Here is a 22,734-nt window from a genome sequence, read left to right on the forward strand (position 1 = left end):
AGGAGCTAATGCTGTACTTGTCCCTGTGTATCCCATTCATCTCCATCTGTCACTGTGACAGACTGCTATCCTAACAATGTTTCATAAAGCATTCTTAGTCATGTAACTTCCAAGATTAGTTGACAGGTCAGAAGTGGAAATCTGGCTTTATTCATCTGCATATCACAGGAATAGATTCTTTTAGGCATTTTTAAAAGTGATTAAATTTTTACTGACTTTCCTGTTACTTTAGTTTCCCTTGTGAGCTACTAGTAAATTACATTTGTGAACATATATTCTTACTGTATACTGGGTTTTAATCTCTCCTGGATCTTTTAACAGTTTAGACAACACTACAAAAGGTGGCTTATGAAGTCACTGTACTGTGTAAGAGTGAAGGAAGGAAGTGGTTGTGTAGGAAGGTGGTTGGCAGTTTTATGAGGCAAAGGGAAGTTCTAGTTTTGTTTTTACCCAGTTATTTATCTTCTCTCTGTAGTGATTTTTTTTTTTTTTTTGAGATGGGATCTTCTTGCACTTGTTGCCCAGGCTGGTGTCTTGGCTCAAGTGATTCTCCAGCTTCCCCCTCCCTAGTAGCTGGTACTACAGGCATGCACCATCATGTCCAGCAGACAGTGATTTTGTTTTGTTTTGTTTTTGAAGATTGTGGAAGCAGATAGAGGACAGGACCCACTTTTGGTATAACATGTAGACATATACAACTAAGCACCTTGTTAAACTTTATTAACATAGAAAAGTTGCAGTAGAGGCATTATTTACTAATATAAATCTAAATATTGGTAACAGTTTCTTTCCTAGAGGGGGGCCCCATTATGGTGACGAAGCTGTTAGCATGAAAAATTCAAAGTACCCAAATAGATATCATTTCACTTTGTTCTGTTGGGTCAGAAAAGGTCTTGTCTCCAAGGAACCAAATCCCTCAGATTTGTTAAGGACATGTTTCATAAAAGTTTCAGGTCTTTTAACTGATTTAGCCTTAGGGTCTGACTTCAAAACCCTGCAATTCCACAATGATAGGCTTTTGAAACCAGATTCCCAGCTTTCTGTTCATGTGGTACACAATCCGGCTTTGTTCCCTCTGGTACCGGTCTGGGGATCCACCCCACCCTTGTTTGCCTGGTTTACTGAAGGCCATGTACTGACTGTATTTTCACCATGTGCCTTCTAGGCCAAGCATGACTGGTTTTTATTCTCCTAGCCTGAGAGAATGTGGTTGAAAATTTTGTGTATGTGAGAAGGATGAAAAAAGAAGTTATATTCACCAACAGCATTAGATGTAAAGTGTATACCTTGCTTTGCCTGTCATGTGGGTTAGTAACATTTAACACAAGTGAGTTTCAGTTAACAGTTTAGACAACACTACAAAAGTAAACCAGGGTCAGAGCTTGAATTCTGGACTCCAGAGTGGTGTGTCCTGGTCACTAGAATGTGCCTCATCAGCATTTGAAAGAATAAAAGTCATCAGCTGAGAAGGAGAAATGCATTTGTACAGATTCTTTTGAAAATTATATGTGCTTACACACACCATTGTTGTTACGTACTTTGGGGTAGGGCATTTCAGCAAGGGTATAGTTTTAGAAATTAAACCTGAATTATATGAACCTATCTTAGCTCTGTGATCATTTGAGTAGCAGTACTTTCATTACTATTAATGTTTTGCTGCTAATTGAACTGGCTGACAAGTGATCCTGTTGTCCCCTAAAACACTTGGGGAAACAACCAAGGGACAGAGGGATTGTATCAAAAAAATTTTTTCTAGGCATGTTATTTGTTTTTAATAAATACTGTTTTATTCAGAGTATCTCACTGTTTTCAGAATAAACCCCAGTCTCCAAAGAGACTATCTATTCTTCCCATCAACAATGGTTCCAAAGAAAATGGGATTGAGGAAGAACAAGACCAGGAGCCACAGGATCTCTTTGCAGGCAAGTATGGACTCAAAAATTGAACCTTCTAAATAGCTTTTTTTAAATTGAAAATGGTATTAGCAACATAACTATGTAAGATACTGTAGTGGAAGATTCCAGAATAAAATATATTCCCTTCCATCAAAATTCTTACAAGTTTAGGGAGTAAGACATAAATATATGAGTTAAATTATTAAATAATAATAGAAATAATAGAGGAGTGATAGAAATACAAAATCACAAAAGCTCATAAGAATAAGACATTTAATGAGATTATTGATTGTAGCAGTGGTTTTAGATTCTTATGACCAAGACTCCTAGTAAGAAATTTTGTGTCATAGTCCAAAATATATGTACTTGTACAAAACTGAAACAACAGATTTTTTTTTTTTTTTTTTTTTTTTAGAGAGAGAGTTTAATATTTATTTTTTAGTTTTTGGCTGACACAACGTCTTTATTTGTATGTGGTGCTGAGGATTGAACCCAGCGCCGCACGCATGCCAGGCAAGCGCGCTACCACTTGAGTCACATCCCCAGCCTTGAAACAACAGATTTAAGTAATTTGACCTTCTAATAAAGTCTAAAATTTTCTGTTGTTTCTCTTTTCTTTAATGTTTTTTTTTTTATTGGTTGCTCAAGACAATACAATGATCTTGACATATCATACATTTTCTTTAGTGTTCTTTACAACCCCTTGAATTATTTCATAATCCAATAAGCTACAACTTGCAATATAAAAACCACTAGTATACAGTAGGTTTTCTCATCCTATTAATATTTTGAGCTAGATAGATCTTTGTTGAGGAAGACTACTCTGTTCTCAACTGGGGTTGATTTTGCCTACCAGAAGACATTTGCTAAGTTCATGGAGTTGTTTTAGTCATCATAATTGGATGCATTACAGTTATCCAGTTGGTAGAAGCCATGGACGCTGCTAAACATCCTAAAATGCACAGGACAGCCCTTTACAACAAAAAAATTGTTGAATCCAGAATGTCAGTAATACCAACATAGAAATTCTTTTGTCTAGCGTGATCTTGGAAGACTTCCTGGGAGAGTAGGAGAAAAAAATGTTGGACAGGAAGTATAAAGCATAATTAAGGGACGGACATTAAATTAAGAATCAGATTTTATTAGAAGGGCAAATTACCTAAATCGTTTGTTTCAGTTTTGTACATGTATTTTGGATGACAACACAAAATTTCTTAGTGGGAGTCATAAGAGTCTAAAACCACTGCTATAGGGATGGGGATATAGCTCAGTTGGTAGAGTGTTTGCCTTGCATGCACAAAGCCCTGGGTTCAGTCCCCAGCATTACACACACACACACACACAAAAAAAAAAAAAAAAAAAAGAAGAAAACTACTGCTATAATCAATAATCTCATGTGATCTCTTATTCTTATGAGCTTTTGTGATTTTGTATTTCTATCATTCCTTCCTCTATTATTTCTATTATTATTTAATAATTTAACTCATGTTTAAATTGTTTCTTAAGAGAAGCCGTGGAAGATAGATTGGAAATGTTGTTTAGAAACAGGTTTAGGCAGGGCTGGGATTGTGGCTCAGAGGTAGAGCGCTCACCTAGCATGCGTGAGGCCCTGGTTTCGATCCTTAGCACCACTTAAAAAAAAAATAAAGATATGTGTCCACCTATAAGTAAAAAATAAATATTAAAAAAAAGAAAGAAAGAAAGAAACAGATTCAGGAGGGCTTTACACATCAGTAATTTGGGTTTGAATTTTCATCCTAATGCCTATTAAGAGCCATTGGTAGTTTTAGGTAACGAATGTGATAAGGGAAAAGTAGTGTTTTAGAAAACTGATGTAGAGAAATTATTATATAAAATGAGTTACAGTGGACAAAAACAGGAGGCTGTTTAGAAGATGGTTAAAAATCGGTTCAAGAATGAAATGTCAAAGACCAACATAAGGTGATAGAAGTAGTCAAGAAAAGATAAAACTTTTCAGAAGGAAAAGAAATCTGGTGTCAGTTTTGGATGTAATGGATGTCAAAAAAGAAAGAGAGGCTAAGGACCAAATCAAATGGTTCAAGTCCAAGGATTGACAAGATGGTATCATTTTAAGAACCAAATTCTATGGGGCTGGGGATGTGGCTCAAGCGGTAGTGCGCTCACCTGGCATGCGTGCGGCCCGGGTTCGATCCTCAGCACCACATACCAACAAAGCTGTTGTGTCCGCCGAAAACTAAAAAATAAATATTAAAATTTAAAAAAAAAAAAAGAACCAAATTCTAAAGAAGAAGAAGAAGAAGAAGAAGAAAGGAAAAAAAAAACTGGCTTTAGGGGAAAAGTTAGTTTTGGGTTTTGGTATTTTAAATACCAAATATTTTAAGTCTTTTGGAATGCAAAGAGAAGTACCCAAGGAGTTTTTTTTACCTGCGAAAGAGAAAAGAGAAAAGAATTGGAAACGTGGGAATCTTCTTCCTAGAAGTGGTAGTCAAAATTGCCATGTAAATGAGATTCCTAAAAGGAGAGAATAGAGAGCAGGGGGAGACACAAGAAGTTGAAGAGCAAGATCTTAAGAGGACTCTCACATTAGAGCTCTGGTAGGAAATTTTTTTTTAATTATTATTTTTTAATTTATATATGACAGCAGAATGCATTACAATTCTTATTACACATACAGAGCACAATTTTTCATATCTCTGGTTGTATACAAAGTGTATTCACACCAATTCGTGTCTTCATACATGTACTTTGGATAATAATGACCATCACATTTCACCATCATTTTTAACACCATGTCCCCTCCCTTCCCCTCCAACCCTTCTGCCCTATCTAGAGTTAGTGTATTCCTCCCATGCTCTCTCTCCCTACTCCACTATGAATCAGCCTCCTTATATCAGAGAAAACATTCAACATTTGGTTTTTTGGGATTGTTAACTTCATTTAGCATTATCTTCTCTAACTCCATCCACTTACTGCAAATGCCATGATTTTAGTCTTTTATTGCTGAGTAATATTCCATTGTGTATATATGCCACATTTTTTTAATCCATTCATCAATTGAAGGGCATCTAGGTTGGTTCCACAGTTTGGCTATTATGAATTGTGCTGCTATAAACATTGATGTGACTGTGTCCCTGTAATATGCTGTTTTTAAGTCCTTTGGGTATAGACCCAGGAGAGGGATAGCTGGGTCAAATGCTGGTTCCGTTCCCAGTTTTCTAAGAAATCTCCATACTGCTTTCCGTATTGGCTGCACCAATTTTCAGTCCCACCAGCAGTGTATGACTTTTTCCCCACATCCTTGTCAACACTTATTGTTGTTTGTATTCATAATAGCTGCCATTCTGACTGGAGATGAAATCTTAAGAGTAGTTTTGATTTGCATTTCTCTAATTGCTAGCAATGATGAACATTTTTTCATATATTTGTTGACTGATTTTATATCATCTTCTGAGAAATGTCTGTTCAGGTCCTTGGCCCATTTGTTGATTGAACTATTTGTTTTTTTGGTGTTTGACTTTTTGAGTTCTTTTTATACCCTAGAGATTAGTGCTCTAACTGATATGTGAGGGGTAAAGATTTGATCCCAATATGTAGGCTCTCTGTTCACCTCACAGATTGTTTCTTTTGCTGAGAAGAAACTTTTTAGTTTGAGCCCATCCCATTTATTGATTCTTGATTTTAATCCTTGTGCTTTAGGAGTCTTATTAAGGAAGTTGGAGCCTAATCCCATATGATGGAGATTAGGGCCTACTTTTTCTTCAGGGTCTCTGGTTTAATTCATAGGTCCTTGATTCACTTTGAGTTGAGTTTTGTGCATGGTGAGAGTTAGGGGTTAATTTCATTTTGTTACATATGGATTTCCAGTTTTCCCAGCACCATTTGTTGAAGAAGCTATCTTTTCTCCAATGCATGTTTTTGGTACCTTTGTCTAATATAAGATAGTTTAAAGACTTGGGAATCAACTTAATGAAAGAGGTGAAAGATCTATATAATGAAAATTAATAGAAACCTAAAGAAAGAAGTCAAAGAAGACCTTAGAAGATGGAAAGATCTACCTTGCTCTTAGATAGGCAGAATTAATATTATCAAAATGACCATACTTCCAAAAGCACTATACAGATTTAATGCAATACTGATCAAAATCCCAATGACATTCCTCATAGAAATAGAAAAGCAATCATGAAATTCATCTGGAAAAATAAGATACCCAGAAGAGCTAAAGCAATCCTTAGCAGGAAGAGTGGAGCAGGTGCATCACTATACCAGACCTTAAACTATACTACAGATTAATAGTAACAAAAACAACATGGTATTGGCACCAAAACAGACTGGTAGACCAATGTTACAGAATAGAGGACACAGAGACTAACCCACAAAATTATAATTATTTGGTAGGAAATTTTAAAGACATGAGAGGGAAGAAGAGTTTAGAAGAAATGCAAAGATTGAGAAGATTTTTCCACTTCTTTTATCTCTGAAACTTAAAAGTGTACACTATTCATTTGACAGTGATTTTTTTAATAAAATTTCTGTAGGAGAAATGATATAAATGCAAATAATGAATTCTTTTAGTTATATGACAGATTGAAAAGGTGAATTTTCTATCTTTGAGATAATTTAACTTGTGTATGATCTTTCCTTATAAGATGACCTGAAATCTTAGTGTAACAGACTTATCCCCATGCCTAGGCTTTATACATAGTGGATATCTTTATTAAGAACACATTTATCCGGCTGGGGATGTGGCTCAAGCGGTAGCCCGCTCGCCTGGCATGCGTGTGGCCCGAGTTCGATCCTCAGCACCACATACAAAGATGTTGTATCCGCTGAAAACTAAAAAGTAAACATTAAAAATTCTCTCTCTCTCTCTCTCTCTCTCTCTCTCTCTCTCTCTCTCTCATCTCTCTCTCATCTCTCTCTCTTAAAAAAAAGGTAAAAATATCACACTTTAAAAAAAAAACAATGAACACATTTATCAGTGATAATGATTCTTATTTACTTTATTCCCCTACCAGTTTCATATGTAACCAATACCTGCCTCACTACTAAGAAAGGAACATAAGATATTTCTAAAAAGGAATGTCTATAATGAGACATTTAGTTTAGGACTTGAATAGCTTCTCAGATGTTTTATTTAGTCATTTATTTTATTTTTGTGGTAATGGAGGTTGAACCTTGGGCTATTCTACCAACTAAGCTACATCCCCAGCCTTTTTAAAATTTTGAGCTTGTATCTTGCTAAGTTGCCAAGGTTGGCCTTCAACTTGTAATCTTGTCTTCAACTCCCCAGTAAGTGGGGATTATCTGCATGAACCAATATGATATTGACTATAGAAATCTAAATGTTCTGATATATTTTCTACATCATTAGTCTAGTGATGATCAGAATCTTATGGAGCCCAAAGGCTTTTTCCATTACTCTTATCAGGAGTTCAAAGAAAAAAAGCGTATTTTAATGTAAGTTTGAGCATCTTTGTTACATGAATTCCATAGAAAATATACAGCTTTTCAAAAGGCTCTTACTAGCACTCAAGCCAAACATTTTGAATTAGCAGTAGCACTTCCTGTCTGTTTCATTTCCAAACACACACATATATTATTTATGTGGAACCTGCATGATGGGAATATCCTTCACGCACTCCACTGGTTGTTTGTTTCAAAGACTCCTAACAACATAACATGTTCATTATGTATATTTTTTTTGTTTTATACTCCTACTCCATGGTCAGATTATATTACTACTGTTTTCTCTTTCCTGATAGGGATCAGGTTCTTTTCTAACAATGTGGCACATGATTCACATTTAATGATTAGCACACTGACCTAGAACTTGATTATGTTTTCTGGATCCCTATCTCTGTTTTTTTTCTTAGCTTCAAATGAAAATCTGAAAGAGAAAAAGAAATAGCTTCTTTGAAGTTCCTAAGATGAATTGAACATCTACTGATCAGACCAAACCTGAATGATATTTATGTTTTTCTTTACTAGAAAGAACAACAACAACAAAAAAAAATTGGTTAGGTTTAGAACATCTAGCTTTATTGCTCCAAGTTGAAAGTACATCCTTTTTTATTTGCATAAGAACTTTTAATGTCTAAAAATGGTACATAATGCTATTTTAAACGTTCCTTCTCTGGAACATTTAGACAATGAGTTGTTCTGCTCAACTGAGTTTTTCTCAAATACACAAAAGTAGCTCTTAAGCACTACTTAGATCAGACAGATTTTTAGGTATTGTTTTGGATGCATCCTCTTTGGATACATGTTTTAATGCGATTCAATCTTTATAAGGATATCTAAACTATAATTTTGAACAATTCTTAAGTGTTAAAATAACAATGATGTCCTCAGGTGTAGCATGACTTCCCTTTCCTGAATATTAATAATTGTTTGTTACCTTGAGTCCATTTTTTTTGGCTTACATTTTTCCTGACTCTCATTTGATTTTTTTTTTTTGTCAGTATGCTTGCCTCTTCTTACACATTGATTTGTAAAGCAGATAAACAAACATTGTCCTTTTATAAACAATTATAATGAGATAAATAGGCTTCATGTCAGGTTATAAAGGAATACCCCTGAGAGTAAAATTAATTGGTACACTTATTTTGGCTATGGAATCTTTTTGCTTGATCCATTTTTTAGTTTGTTTGCAGTATTGGGGATTGAACTCAGGGCTTTACACATGCTAGGCAAGTGCTTTGCTACTGAGCTTTATCACACTTCTTTTTTACATTTGTATTTTGAAATGGTCTTTTTTTTTTTTTTTTTTTAAGTGTGCCTAGTGGCCTGGAACTTTTGATACTTCCACCTCAGCCTCCCAGGTAGCTGGAACTATAGGCCTGCACCACCTCCTGGCTTGATTCCTAGTTTTTGACTAAATTCTAGATGGGAGAGTGTGACCAAGTAGTTGTGGTTGGAAAGAAAAAGGAGAAGTTGCTCTACTAATAAGGCTGTGCTAAAAGAACATTTTCCTCATGTTCTTTCCCTTTTATCCATGTAAAATTTTGTGACTCTTGTTCTCTTAATCTGAGAGCCACCGAGTATTTACTTAAGAGTGCTTGCTGATGTTCTTATGAGTCAGGCTGTTGAACTGAAGTTCAGCTTTCAAAGACCCATTATTGACCTTTATTTAAAAATATCAACTGTTTTCAGATGCCACAGTGGAACTATCCCTGGACAGCACACAAAATAATCAGAAGACGGTACCAGCCAAAACACTCATTTCTCTTCCTCCACAGGAAGCCACAAATTCTTCTAAGCCCCAGCCAAGCTATGAGGAGGTGAGAATCTGTGCTATTGGTCTGGTTGCTTTTGGATTTTTAGGACTGTATTGTCACTAGTTTGAAGTTAGTTGAGTATAAACCTTGAGAAAACATTCATGATTCCTGAAGGAGACCTGCTGTGATTAATAGACAGCTAGAATCCTGTAAAGAACCATTTCTTAAATGGTGTGTTACCCAGAAGATAGCACAGAGGCTTTCATGTAGTCTTTCTTTACTCCCTCCTTAGCCTGAAAGAGGCAAGTGTCTTCCAAAATCTAGTAGTTATTCATTGCCATCCAAATGAGATTTCAAGGGGATAGATGTAACAAAGACCTGTGAACTGGCTCCCAACTTAAAATTGAGGGCATTGGTTCACTGAAATTATTGGGAATGGACAGAGCTGAACACATATATATAGAAAGGTATATTTTTATTTTATTATATGGATATATAGTAATGGATAAAATTAATTTCACATCAACTCACATGACTTATTTTTTCTTTAAAAAGCTAGAGGAAGAAGAACAGGAGGATCACTTTGATTTGACAGTTGGTATTACTGATCCTGAGAAGATAGGTAAGTGCCCTTGGAACTCCTTGTGATATTAGGATGGGGACAGGTAGAAAGTGTGGGTAGCTAATTTGGGGATGGCTACCTGCAGAGCTGAACCAGCTGTAAAAATATAACCCTAGCTATACTTCAAAGACCAGAGACACCAGTTATGCAGTACTTAGTTTTTCTGTGCTTTAAGAAGAAAAAGTGGAGACATCAAATACTATTAGAATCTCTTTTTTTAAAAAATAATTCTTTATACTTTATTTTATTTATCTTTATGTGGTGCTGAGGATTGAACCCAGGGCCTTGAATGTGCTAAGTGTGCACTCTACCGTTGAGCCACAATCCCAGCCCCTAGAATCCCTTTTTTAAAACTCAAATATTACCTTCTCCTTCAGAGTTGCTAAGACCATTTACTCCCTTTTTATTTTTTATAATTGTTTTATTTATTTATTAAAAATATTTAATGTTTATTTGTTTTTATGTGGTGCTGAGGATTGAATCCAGGGCTTCCCACATGCTAGGTGAGCGCTCTACTGCTTAGTCACACCCCCAGCCCCTTATTTATTTATTTTTATACATTGCTTAGGATCGAACCTAGTGCCTTGTATATGCTAGGCAAGTACTGTGCCACTGAGCCCCAACCCTTTACTCCATTTTTAGATCATAAATTCCATATAAGTAGTTTAAAATATATGTTAGAATTCTGGGATATGGGTGCTCACATTGGTAGCACATATACTTAAATTGGAAAGATACAGAGAAGATTAGCATAGCTTTTGTGCAAGGATGACATGCAAATTCGCAAAGCATTCCATATTTATTTTTAAAAAGTAAAATTTAAAAAATAAAATTCCTTAAGAAATTTGAAACTTTTGCTATACATAACATTTGTCATTCGCGTTGGTATTCTAAATGAGTTGGAAAAGTTGGCATCCTCTTCTCATAGATGAAAGACTAAGGGACCCAAGTTTAAGCGTGGTCAAACTAAAATTAGATTTTCAAAAAAGGTAATACTTAACTTTGGCCAGACTTGAATTTTTAGGATAACTTTCCCCTCTCCCAGGTTTGTGAGAGTTATTAGCAAAAAATAATAGACCTTGACTTTCCTTGTTCCAGGTATAGTCCCTTACAGAAAAGGCTATTTTAGAACTTTGTCCTCCTAAACAAAGAGTGATGTTCATATGGTTAAGAAGACAAATGTAATAATTAAAAGAAAAAATATAATTCCTAACTTTTTGTCTTTTTTAGAGCTAGAAGCAGAAATTTTGTGAAGTCTAATTCCATGCCCCTGTCTCAGATCCTTATAGCCTTAGGTGTTCTTTGGCTTATAGATGTATCATTCCAATGTCTGCCTTCATTGTCACATGGCATTTTTTCTAAGTGTCTCCATATCATCTCTCCTTTATGCATGTATAGCTCTTCATCTGAATTTCCCTATTTTTATAAGGACACCACTCACACTGGAGGAGGACTCACCCCGATGTCCTCATTTTAACGTGATTATATCTGTAAAGGCCATGTTTTCAAATAAGGTCACATGCTGAGGTACTAAGAATTAGGACATTCAACATATCATTTTGGAGGGGCATAATTTGCCCTATAGTAGGATAATTTAAATGTTTTATGGATTAGATTTATTTGAACACAAATCACTCTTGGTAATAATCTTTTATCCCCCTGTATTCTTAGTCATGTGATGCCAAGAAACCAACTTATTAAAACATATTCATATTAGCGCCTTTTTTCTTTTTTTAGTTGTAGATGGACATAAAACATTTATTTATTTATTTTTATGTGGTGCTGAGGATTGAACCTCGTGCCTCACACATACCAGGCAAGTGCTCTACCACTGAGCTACAACCATATCCCAGGGTCTGATTTTTTAACAAAACTTTACGTATGGGCTGTTTATTCAACATGTGCTTCTTTGGCCCACACACCACTATAGAAATTAGAATCCTACTTTGACCAAGATACTCTTTTTAGAACTTGGTAATTTATATATGCCATTTTTACTTCTCAGAAATTATTTAAGAAATTTATGTAAATTTTAAGACTCTTGTATTATTACCCCATTTCCACATCTTATGTACTCTGTCCATATGTAAACAGTATGTCTTTTTTCACACATATTACCTTAGTAAAACTGGCTGACACATAGGCAGAGTATCTGAAGATCATGCTGGCACTAAATTATGAAACTGGCCTTTTGGACATTGGAACATAACTACTTCAGTGAATAAAATTTTGAATATATTTCTATAAAGTAAATTTAGCTTTTTTCCTTCCAATGGTGAATATCCTTAGTAATATTAGGCAATGTAGTACAAATGGCTTAGAAGAGAACTAAAGGTGTGGTAATCAGCATAAAGTAATTTCTAAAGCTTAGCTTAAATTAGCTTAATTTCTGTTTTGTACATTACTCATTTGTTAGATGTTGAGAAGATAGATAGAGCAGGCCTGCCCTCTAGTCCTGTATAATCTCCAGCTTCTCTGTGCACTCTGTGCATTTCGAGCCATCTTTTTGAAACCAAGTTCTTGTATGTGACCTTTTGATCCAGTACTGCACCTTCTTCCCCTGACCCCCACCCAGAACTAATTCAGGAGTTTAAGCAACAACTAATTATTAACCTAGGCTTTCCTGTTTGATGTGGGGAGGAATCCAGGGACAAGGCAGGAAGGGGACAAAACCAACCCAAGATGCCATGGTCCAGCACTGGAGCTGTGACTATGTGGATTCCAATGTATGTCTTTTCAGTGCTTAAGGAGTCAATGGTGCCTTTATCTCCCTAAGTGGTCTAGGTCAGAACACTACCACAGAGAAAAACAGTTGCTTGAATCCCAGATTATTTAACAATCAAAGGCTTTTTCATAAAAATAATTCCTCAGGAAAGGGAGATTTTTGTGACATCAGGCAGCCCAAGTGTCTTCCTGCCAGGCCCTTTACTCTGGGTGAACATGCTAGATCAGAGAGGTCAGTGTCCCCCAGTCCCAGTGGAGGGGGCCATGATTGTATTTCTGAAAGAGCAAACCAAGCCCAGAGCTAGCCTAGGGTAGAACTACTTGTTTCCTTTTACATCAGTTGCTTCCTTCTCCTCTTGCTTTATACAGCAAGAGAATTGTTTGGTTTTGGACAGATGTGTGTAACCAGCCCAAATATTGGCATGGTAACAACTGATGGATTGTCAGTATCCAGTGCTGCTTTGTGGAGGGTATAAATGGAGCCTGGTTTTGGAACAGGAGGCTAACTCTCTTGTCTAACTCAGACTGGGGCCCAGCCAGCATCTGTGGGGGGCATTATATGTGCCATAGAGGCCCTGAGGCAAAGTAGGAACTGGATTCTAGGATCACATGTAAAGCTTGGAGTTAAAACAAATCCTTTTTATGTAGGGTTCCTGTGCTTATGATTCCTGGTTAAATGTTACTGAATTTACACTGCTTTGGTTTAAAGGATAATCCTTTCTTGCTTTCTTGTTCTCCCACAGGGGATGGTATGAATGCCTATGTGGCCTACAAAGTTACAACACAGGTGAGTCCCAGTGACCCTTTATTACTGCACCAATCATACCAAGGTCATCATTCAGATTATTCTGGGTATCTTTTGGTTTCTTTGCCCACATTTTCCCTTCATGTTTAGAAATCCCCTTTTATACTAAGATAACCTTATCTGGATACTCCACACTGAGCCTTTCCATCATTATTCCAGAGGTCTAACATTTCAGTGTGAAATGTTGTTAAATTTTATTAAGATGTGCCGTGTATCTGATTTATCCCCATTCCCCTTAGGAACTGTGTGGTGTGGAACTAGTTTCATGGGCTTCCCCAAGCCAAGAGTAGTTTACCTGTTTAGAAATTCTGAGGTCAACCAGTTATGATGGCACATGTCTATAATCACAGTTTCTTGGCAGGGTGAGACAGGAGAAATCTAAGTTGGAGGCCAGTCTGGGCAACTTAGTGAGACCCTATCTCAAAATAATTTTTAAAAGATGGGGTGGGGGCACAGCTGAGGCATAACTTAGTGGTAGTATGCATGCCTAGCATGTGTGAGTGCTTACCTAGAATGTGAGTTCAATCCCTAGTGCCACAAACAAACCAAATAAATAAATAAATAACAGTTGAGCCCAGTGCAGTGGTATATCCCTGTAATCCCAGAGACTGGGAGGCTGAGGCAGGAGCATTTCAAGTTCTAGGTCAGCCTCATCACCTTAGCAAGACCCTGTGTTAAACAAACAAACAAACAAATTTAAAAGGGCTGGGGATGTAGTTCAGTGATAAAGCACTCCTGGGTTCAATCCTCAGTACCACAACAAAGACCTCAGCTCTTCTTAGGTTTTTAATAGAGAGCTGCTTTTAATACTTTAACTTTTTTCTTCTCTTCAAGTCTGGTATTACTTTTTAATATACAAATATATTTTACCAAGAGATCCTGGAATGGCAGATTTAATATAATTTTATTTGCATAACAGTCTAGTATGGTGGTGCATGCCAGTAACCCGTGACTCAGGAGATTGAGGCAGGAGGATCACTTGAGCCAGGGAGTTTGAGACCACCCTGTCTCAAAAATAAAACTAAAATGAAACTTATGTAATGTTTATGCAAGTTATAAAGCAAAATAAAATTAAGCCTAGAACATATAGCCAGTTATAAGTAGAGTACCATTGACTGTATCTTCATGTTTCTTCTCCCTGTCATGTCTCCTCCTCATATCTTAGAGGTGACCACTCTCCTGAGTTCTCTTTTTCCCTTTATAAAAAATCTTAATTGCCATGCACAGAGATACACACCTGGAATCCCATTGGCCCGGGAGGCTGAGGCAGATGGATCACAGTTCAAAGCCAGCCTCAGCAACTTACTTAGACCTTGTCTCAAAATAAAAAAAATAAATAAAAAGGGCTGAGTATGTAGTTCAGTGGTTAAGCACCTCTGGGTTCAGTCCCTAGTACCATTAAATAAATAAACAAACAAATATAATCTTTATATATGTATCTCTGAATAATATACCAATTTGCTTTCATTTTTAATTTCATAAAAATGCTGTCATGCTGTGTGCAGTTGCTCAAGCCAGCTACTCAGAAGACTACACAGGAAAATTATAAATTCAAGACCAACTTTGGAAATGTAGTGTGACTGAATCTCCAAGTGAAAAATAAAAAGGGCTGGGGGTATATCTCAGTGGTAGAATGCTCACCTATTATGCATGAGGCTCTGGGTTCAATCCCCAGTATTGAAAGTACATATATCATGCTGAAAATAGTACTTTTAAACTTAGCATTGTTTCTCAAAACCATTCTTATAGGGCATAGCTGTAGTTAGTCCATTGTATGGTAGTATATCTGTTTTCCTGTCATGAAACATGTTTCCAGTTTTTGTTTCTATGAACTCTGTACTTTCTTGCATGTCTCTAGCATACCCATGGAGGAGTTTCTCTAGGGTACATAACTAGGAATAGTTTCCCTTTGTCATACGTACTGCAGATGTTGAATTTAAGGAATACAAACTTTTTTTTTTTACATTTGTTAACTCCCAATTTGTATAAAAATACACACACACACACACACACCAATTAATACTTCTATTAGCAGTGTATAAAAGCTCCCATTGATTTACTTTATTGCCAGCAATTGGCTAGGCCATCCTTATTAAATTTTACATCTCTGGTTAGTCCTTTTTTTACTCTCACTCTCCTTTGTATTGTATTTTTACTGCTGTTGGCCTGTCTTGTGTGAGCTCGAGATCCCATGACACTACAAAGGTTAGTGTCTACAGCTTAGACATATCATCTGATTCCTCCCTACCCCTCTTAGAAACATTCTTTCATTAGTCTCATTTTTTAGTTCATCTGCTGTAATTTATTTTTTTTTCAATTTATTTTTTAGTTTTAGGTGGACACGATATCTTTATTTTACATTTATGTGGTGCTAAGAATTGAACCCAGTGCCTCATGCATTCTAGGCGAGCAATCTACCACTGAGCCATAACCCCTGCCCCTGTCTGCTTTAATTCCAGCAACTAATACCTTATTACATGAGTCAATAAAGGATGAAATGTTTATTGAAGACCAGTAAAGGATAAACAGTATTGGGGAGAGTAGAATTCTGCCTTTAAACTAGAATTCAACATTGTTTCTTTAGAGCAAGTATTCTTAATCTAGGAATGAAGCTATATTTGAATTTAGTTGGTTTCCTTTGTAATTCTATATATTTTATATTTTTTTGCATTTAAAATCATTATTCTGAGCTGTTCTTCTTAGGCATCCAGACTGCCAAAGTAGACTATAGCTCAAACAAGATTGTCTGTGCCTCAGAGAAAGTTATTTGCTAGGTGGCTAAAGGGCAAGGATCTGGGAAATGGAGTCATTTGATGTCAGCTGGATGGCTCTCAAGATACTCATTCATCTTGTATTTGGAATAAAATCACCTTGTGTGTTTTCTGTACCCAAGACGAGCCTACCAATGTTCAGAAGTAAACAGTTTGCAGTGAAAAGAAGATTTAGTGACTTTCTGGGTCTTTATGAGAAGCTTTCAGAGAAACACTCTCAGAATGGTTTCATTGTCCCTCCTCCACCTGAGAAGAGCCTAATAGGTAAGCCTGAAGTCTTTCTTTTGTTTTTTTTTCCTTTACTGTCTTTCTATTATGAATTTACTCTGTAGTATATGACTACTTCTATTAATAGTTTAGAACACTTGAAGTCTAGAAAAATAGCATATTTTGACCGTTCTCTTTCTTTGGGTACAATAGGGTGCTTTGGTTTTAGCTTAGTTTGTTAATGTCTTGTGTCTTTATTTATTGGTTGGTTGATTGTAGATGGACACAATACCTTTATTTTTATGTGGTGCTGACAATCAGACCCAGTGCCTCATACCTACTAGACAGGTGCTCTACCATTGAGCCACAACCTTAGCCCTGGAAACTAGTTTAAAAAAAATAACTCTGATGTAAAGAACCTTTTGTTCTTGCCTGCTCATGACACAGAAGTGGCTTTTGGTTGTGTTTTTTAGTGCTATCCTTGAGGCCTTTCCTCCTTTTGACTTTAAAATAATTTATCAGGCAAAGGCAGTGGGCATGCCCTGTGATCCCAATGACTTGGAAGCTAAGGCAGGAGGATTACAAGTTTGAGGCCAACCTTGGCACCTTAAGCCCTGTTTCAGAATAAAAATGAAAAGGGTTGAGGTGGAGCTCAGTGGTAGAGATCTCCCTGGGTTCAATCCCCAGTACCTATAAAATAAAATAGATTTATTCTTTTATGATTTCTGGTTATTTCGCTTTTTAAATTCCATTCTAGGAATGACAAAAGTGAAAGTTGGGAAGGAAGATTCTTCCTCTGCAGAATTTCTTGAAAAACGGAGGGCTGCTCTAGAAAGGTAGGTGCCATACAAACATGTTTCTGAATAACTTGAGAACAAGTAAGAAGTTGAAATTGAGACTTAATTATGAGATGTTTGCTTGAGTTAGTAGCCATGAAATTTGATTGTATTAAAGAGTCAAACCTTGCTGGGTGCATTAGCGTGTGCCCGTAATCCTAGCAGCTCTGAAGGCTGAGGCAGGAGGATCGCGAGTTTAAACCCAACCTCAGCAAAAGTGAGGTGCTAAGCAACTCATTGAGACCCTCTCTCTAAATAAAATACAAAATAAAGCTGGGGATGTGGCTCAGTGGTCAAGTGCCCAAGTTCAAACCCCGATACCCCTCCCCCAAAAAAGAGTCACACCTACATGTTATCCCTGACTTTTTCTAAATCTCTTATTTTGCACTCTTGGGCACAAACCATCTTCTTTTCTGTCTCCGTCCTGATGAACAATCATATTCATTTTCTTTAATAATCAAATATGAATAATGGTTCTTTGGTCTCTTTCTGAGTAGTTCTTTTATTGTCCCTTTTTGGAAGTGGGAAGAACATGAAATTGAATGTACTTAAAAGCAGTGTCCTATTTGTGTACCTTCTCTGAGGACAAGTATTTTAAGTAGTGAAAGATATGGTGCCTCTGCTAGCAATGCATTACCCAAAACCTTCTGAGGTCAGATCATCTAACCAGATGATAACTCTTTACCCTTTAGGTACCTTCAAAGGGTTGTGAATCATCCTACTATGTTACAGGACCCTGATGTCAGGGAGTTTTTGGAAAAAGAAGAGGTTAGTATTGTCCAAAACTGAATTTCTAATTTATATCTACTCCTTGTGAAATGAAACCACCTCATTCACCAGATATTTGAGTATTTAACATGACTAGCATCAGAATACATCCTAGCTTTATGTAACCACCCAAGAATTATAAGTATCTTTCAGCCTTTGAAATAAAAGTAATTTGATTATAGAGGTCAAAAGTCAGCCTAATTGTGTCTCACTGAACCAACACAGAGATCTATTTGGCAGGTCCTTGGCATATATTTTATAGGTTACCTGTTGGCTCACTTGAATGTGTATTTTGTTGCAGGAGTTGAGGAGCATTGGTTAAAAACCAGTTACCAAAACCCACAGAATTTGACATGTGGCAAAAGTGTGGATTCAAGTGGACAGTCTTTTTTACAGGCTTTGCCTAGGCTATTCATGATTGTAAAAAACTGGAGACAGTACAATTGCTAACAATATAACCAATACTTTTTTCTCTTCATAAACAGAGTATATAGAAATACTAATATGTGGAAGCATGTTTTAAAAGAGTTACAGAGGCTGGGGTTATAGCTTAGTGGTAGAGCACTAGTGTCACATGTATGAGGCACTGAGTTGGATCCTCAGTACCATATAAAAATAAATTTTAAAAAAAAGAGTTACAAAAACTGAAACATGCAACACTATATAAATATAGGTGTAGAAACTCAAGTCATTAAGGATCAGAAGAAGCTCTAGATAAAATAGTGTTTTATCTCAGAAAACTAAAAGAAAATAACAGGATAAAACTACTATTTTGTTTTTAACTTTTACATTTTTCTTTAATTTGCACATAGAGTATTTTCTCTAATGAAGAAAATAAATAGATCTCTGTGGTGGTTCAGTAAGACACAATTAGGCTGTCTTTTGACCTCTATAACCAAAAATTCTAAGTATATAGAATTTTTTTCTTTAAAATGAATTTATTAATGAAAAATTCTCAATCAAATGTTGTAACTCTTTTAATTCTGCCCCTGGGTATTCTTAAGTCCATATTTCCTTTTCACTGCCTCATCTTTACTCATAGAACAGGATTTGTCTATGTGGACACTTTGGGCTGGATTAATTCTTGTCGGGACTGTCCTGTAAATTGCAAAATGTTTTAGTACCATCTCTGGCCTCTACCCACTAGATACCAGTAGCCCTTCCTCCTAAACTGTAGCAGCTAGACATTGCCGAATGTGCCCTTGGAGGGCAAAATGATCCCAACTTGGGAACTACTGCCATAAAGGGCTAAGCACTAAAGTCTAACTTTTGTAGCATAATCTACTATGTAAAAGTAGCCTAATACGAATAAATAATGTTCCTATTATTGGACACTTGTTTAATGCAGAAAACTTAAATGAAATCACAACATAACTTCAAAGTCTCTCAAGACTTAAGTCTGGTTTGTGTGCAACATGTGCTAATGCAAAGGAACTTTTGACTTAACAAAAGTATGCTTGGTAGTTAAGCAGATCATACCTGAGTAGGCAGACAGTCTCAAATGTGGGGTCACCTAGCCACATAACAACCCCAGTCTACTTTTTTCCTGTGAATAATATCAAAATCTGAAAACTTTACTGATTGTTTTAACATAGTCCTTTGATTTTTCTGTTGTATATATTAGTTTTAGATTGATGTAACTGCCTTAGAATACAACAACAATTTACAGTTCAAATAATTAGTTTGGCAAGTTTTGGGCATGCCATCTGATGGATACTAATTCTTCTGAACCTAAAATAGGGGCAGCAGATAACTTGCCATCCCCGCCTTCTTGGTCTTGTAGCTGCCACGGGCCGTTGGTACTCAGACATTGAGTGGTGCTGGTCTCCTCAAGATGTTCAACAAAGCCACAGATGCAGTCAGCAAAATGACCATCAAGATGAATGAATCAGACATTGTGAGTAGCCCTGTACCTCTCAGCTCCTTCTGCCTCTCAGACTTATTGGTCAGAAGCCCTGAGAATTCCTGAAATTTCTGAGATTAGAGACTGTTTTTCTCAATTAAAAAACAACTTTGAAAGAATTCAGTCCCTTAAAAAAAAAAATGCCAAGGAAAGACTGCTCTGCCCCTATGCAAGTAACCTCCATTGAAGCTTTGGCCTTGTGTTTCAGTGGTTTGAAGAGAAACTCCAGGAAGTAGAGTGTGAGGAACAACGCCTAAGGAAACTACATGCTGTGGTAGAAACTCTTGTCAACCACAGAAAAGGTAACCACCTCCGAAATGTACTTGGACTTAGGGGAAATTGTCTCCAGTGAGCTGGAGATGGGAGAGCATGCTGTTCCCAAGTCTCTCAGGCATCTAAGTTGAAATTTTCAGCCCACCTGGTCCTTGATGTTCAGATTAAAAAGATAAATCCTACATCTACTGGAAGGAAACTTTATTCAGCCACTGTGGGCACTGGACTTTCTACCTGAGAGAGGTGCAGAGAAGTTGTCCCAGATACATATTGACCTGGGATGAAGGCTTTTGTTAAAAGTATTTGAGTTGTAGCTTACATCCAAGAAAAAGTCATACATGCTTCAGCTACGTGGTTGTGTTAATTCAGGGAAATCACATGCCTCCTAACCCTTTTCATCTTTCTTTGGTGGGAGTTGCTTGAGAGCTAGTGAAATTTTCCAAATTTGGAAAGCTTCCCTTCTTTGCCTTAAACATATTGATAATTAGAATTCTAAAAGAAAGACCATTAACATGAGGCCAATGTAAGGGTTGGCAAATGATGACCTGGCCCTGGGGCCTATTCCCTTGAGCTAATAATGGTTTTTACACATTTAAAGGGAGGATATGGGAGAGAAAAGAACATGCAGCTATACCATATGTGCCCTGCAAAGCATAAAATATTTGCTATATGATCCTTTACAGAAAAGGTTTGCTCTGCTCTAGAGCATGTAAGACTACAGTAGTATGTATCTCTTGCATGTAGACATAGTTCATGAGCTTTAACATAAAAATAAGCATCATTCGCTGAGCACAGTGGCACACACCTATAATCCTAGCAGCATGGGAGGCTGAGGCAGGAGTATTGAAAGTATGAAGCCAGCCTCAGCAACTTAGCAAGACCTTGTCTCAAGATGAAAAATAAAGGGGCTGGGGATGTGGCTCAGCGGTAGCGTGCTTGCCTGGCGTTCCTGCGGCCCGGGTTCGATCCTCAGCACCACATACCAACAAAGATGTTGTGTCCTCCGAGAACTAAAAAATAAATATTAAAAATTCTCTCTCTCTCTCTCTCTCTCCTCTCTCACTCTCTCTTAAAAAAAAAAAAAAAAAAAAGATGAAAAATAAAAAGGGCTGGGGATGTGGCTGAGTTGTTAAGTGACCCTGGGATCAACTCTAGTACCAAAACCAAAATATAAACAACAACAACAAAACACCTTTATTCCTTTGGCCCATTTGTATTAACTGGCCCTTGGTGTTCTCCAGGAATATTGAAACTGCTTCCTTCAGGTAGGCCCATCTGCTGGAATGTATGTTAGCAGGTGCCTCTCCTTCCTCTTCTGTGATCAGGACATTTTCCCTTCACTTTCTGAATATGGTCGAGTGTATTATAGGTTACTAAATTAAAGGAGCCCTCTTTTGCTGGATATGCAGGGGAAATAATTGCTAAAACATGCCATGCAAGGTCAACTGGCTTGTCCATTTTCCTTGTGAGATCAGAGGGCCCTTTGCTGTCTTTTCCTCCTTTCAGAGCTAGCACTGCACACAGCCCAGTTTGCAAAGAGTCTAGCCATGCTTGGGAGTTCCGAGGACAACACGGCACTGTCACGGGCACTCTCCCAGCTGGCTGAGGTGGAAGAAAAAATTGAGCAGCTTCACCAGGAACAGGCCAACAATGACTTCTTCCTCCTTGCTGAACTCCTGAGTGACTACATTCGCCTCCTGGCCATAGTCCGAGTAAGCTTCTGTTTCTTTTTCTCTTTCTCCTCCTTTGATTAATTTTTATTTTCTTTGCTCTTCTTTGTCTCAAGAAATTTCATCTCATTATAGCTTATAAATAGGTATAACTTTTTCTACTATTATAAGAGAAGGTATCCTACCAACCAAGCAATCTGTTTGACTGTTAGTCAAATATTGTTGAGTTGTTTTGAGGCCCACAGCCAATTTCTTAGATGAATTTGGAGAAAAGACCACTCCTGAATTTCCAAATAGCCTCGCCCCTGTTGTTGAAGGACAGTGTCCTCTGTGCTCCTTCCTTCAAGCAAGGGTTATTACAGACCTATTGTCTGGGCTCCATGGAGCAGTGACTTCCTCAGTCCTTTGGTCTTTGCCTTCTTAACAGCAAGCGGTGGCTTTGCCCTGATAAGAGCTCTTGCTGGCTTCCACTTGTCCCTCCAATGTGGGCAGTCAGGTAACTACACAGAACTGGCTTGGCATTGCATGGAGGAGTGTGGCCAGGGGTCTGAGAGAGCGTGTCACCAGAGCCCTCCCTGTGCTGTGCTGACCACCCTGGTTACAACACTGCAGCCTGCCCCTCAGATCAAACACCTCACTTTTTCTCCTGGTGACCAGGGCAGTCTGGTTTTCCATGACCTCTCAGCAATTAAGAAAGCTTGACTGGGCAGTGGTATTAGCTCTCGAATGGCCTCTAAAACAGAGGAAAGAATTAAGAGAGAGCCTTGTGCCTACCCTATAAGGGCCTGATTCAGCTTGGGATCCGGATGTCTGAGCCTCTGAGTTGGAATGGTGCCACCCCTGACTCCCCATCCCCAACATATCTCCCACTAGGGAGCTTCTGTGTTCTGTCAAGATCTGAGATGCTCCTAGGACTCTCACTTCCTCTGCAGTAGAGTTGCTTAATATAGCCTGTGAGACTGCTCATTGTCCTCTCCCTTTGGTCTTTGGTTTGATCCTAACTCCAGAGTGATAAGAGGCTTGAAAAATAACCTGCTATGGAATTCTTAGAACTGGTCAGA

The 22,734-nt window shown here is 37.4% G+C and overlaps 1 protein-coding gene and 1 non-coding gene across 2 annotated transcripts in view; both read left to right on the top strand.

The window, feature by feature from the left end:
* Snx1 (sorting nexin 1) overlaps positions 1-22,734 on the top strand; it is a 42,467-nt gene that overhangs the window by 16,007 nt on the left and 3,726 nt on the right. Inside the window, exons 2-11 of the mRNA XM_026384878.2 lie at positions 1,814-1,922; positions 9,030-9,157; positions 9,650-9,716; positions 13,184-13,227; positions 16,139-16,280; positions 16,981-17,059; positions 17,752-17,827; positions 19,611-19,724; positions 19,939-20,032; positions 21,510-21,715. Coding sequence (XP_026240663.1) covers positions 1,814-1,922; positions 9,030-9,157; positions 9,650-9,716; positions 13,184-13,227; positions 16,139-16,280; positions 16,981-17,059; positions 17,752-17,827; positions 19,611-19,724; positions 19,939-20,032; positions 21,510-21,715 — 1,059 coding nt within the window. The remainder of the gene's footprint in view (positions 1-1,813; positions 1,923-9,029; positions 9,158-9,649; positions 9,717-13,183; positions 13,228-16,138; positions 16,281-16,980; positions 17,060-17,751; positions 17,828-19,610; positions 19,725-19,938; positions 20,033-21,509; positions 21,716-22,734) is intronic.
* Positions 10,413-10,519, top strand: LOC113180104 (U6 spliceosomal RNA). Its single transcript, XR_003300428.2, has one exon. It is a non-coding gene; the product is annotated as a U6 spliceosomal RNA (small nuclear RNA).

This window comes from Urocitellus parryii, chromosome 6 (genome assembly GCF_045843805.1).
Source record: "Urocitellus parryii isolate mUroPar1 chromosome 6, mUroPar1.hap1, whole genome shotgun sequence".
NCBI lineage: Eukaryota > Metazoa > Chordata > Mammalia > Rodentia > Sciuridae > Urocitellus > Urocitellus parryii.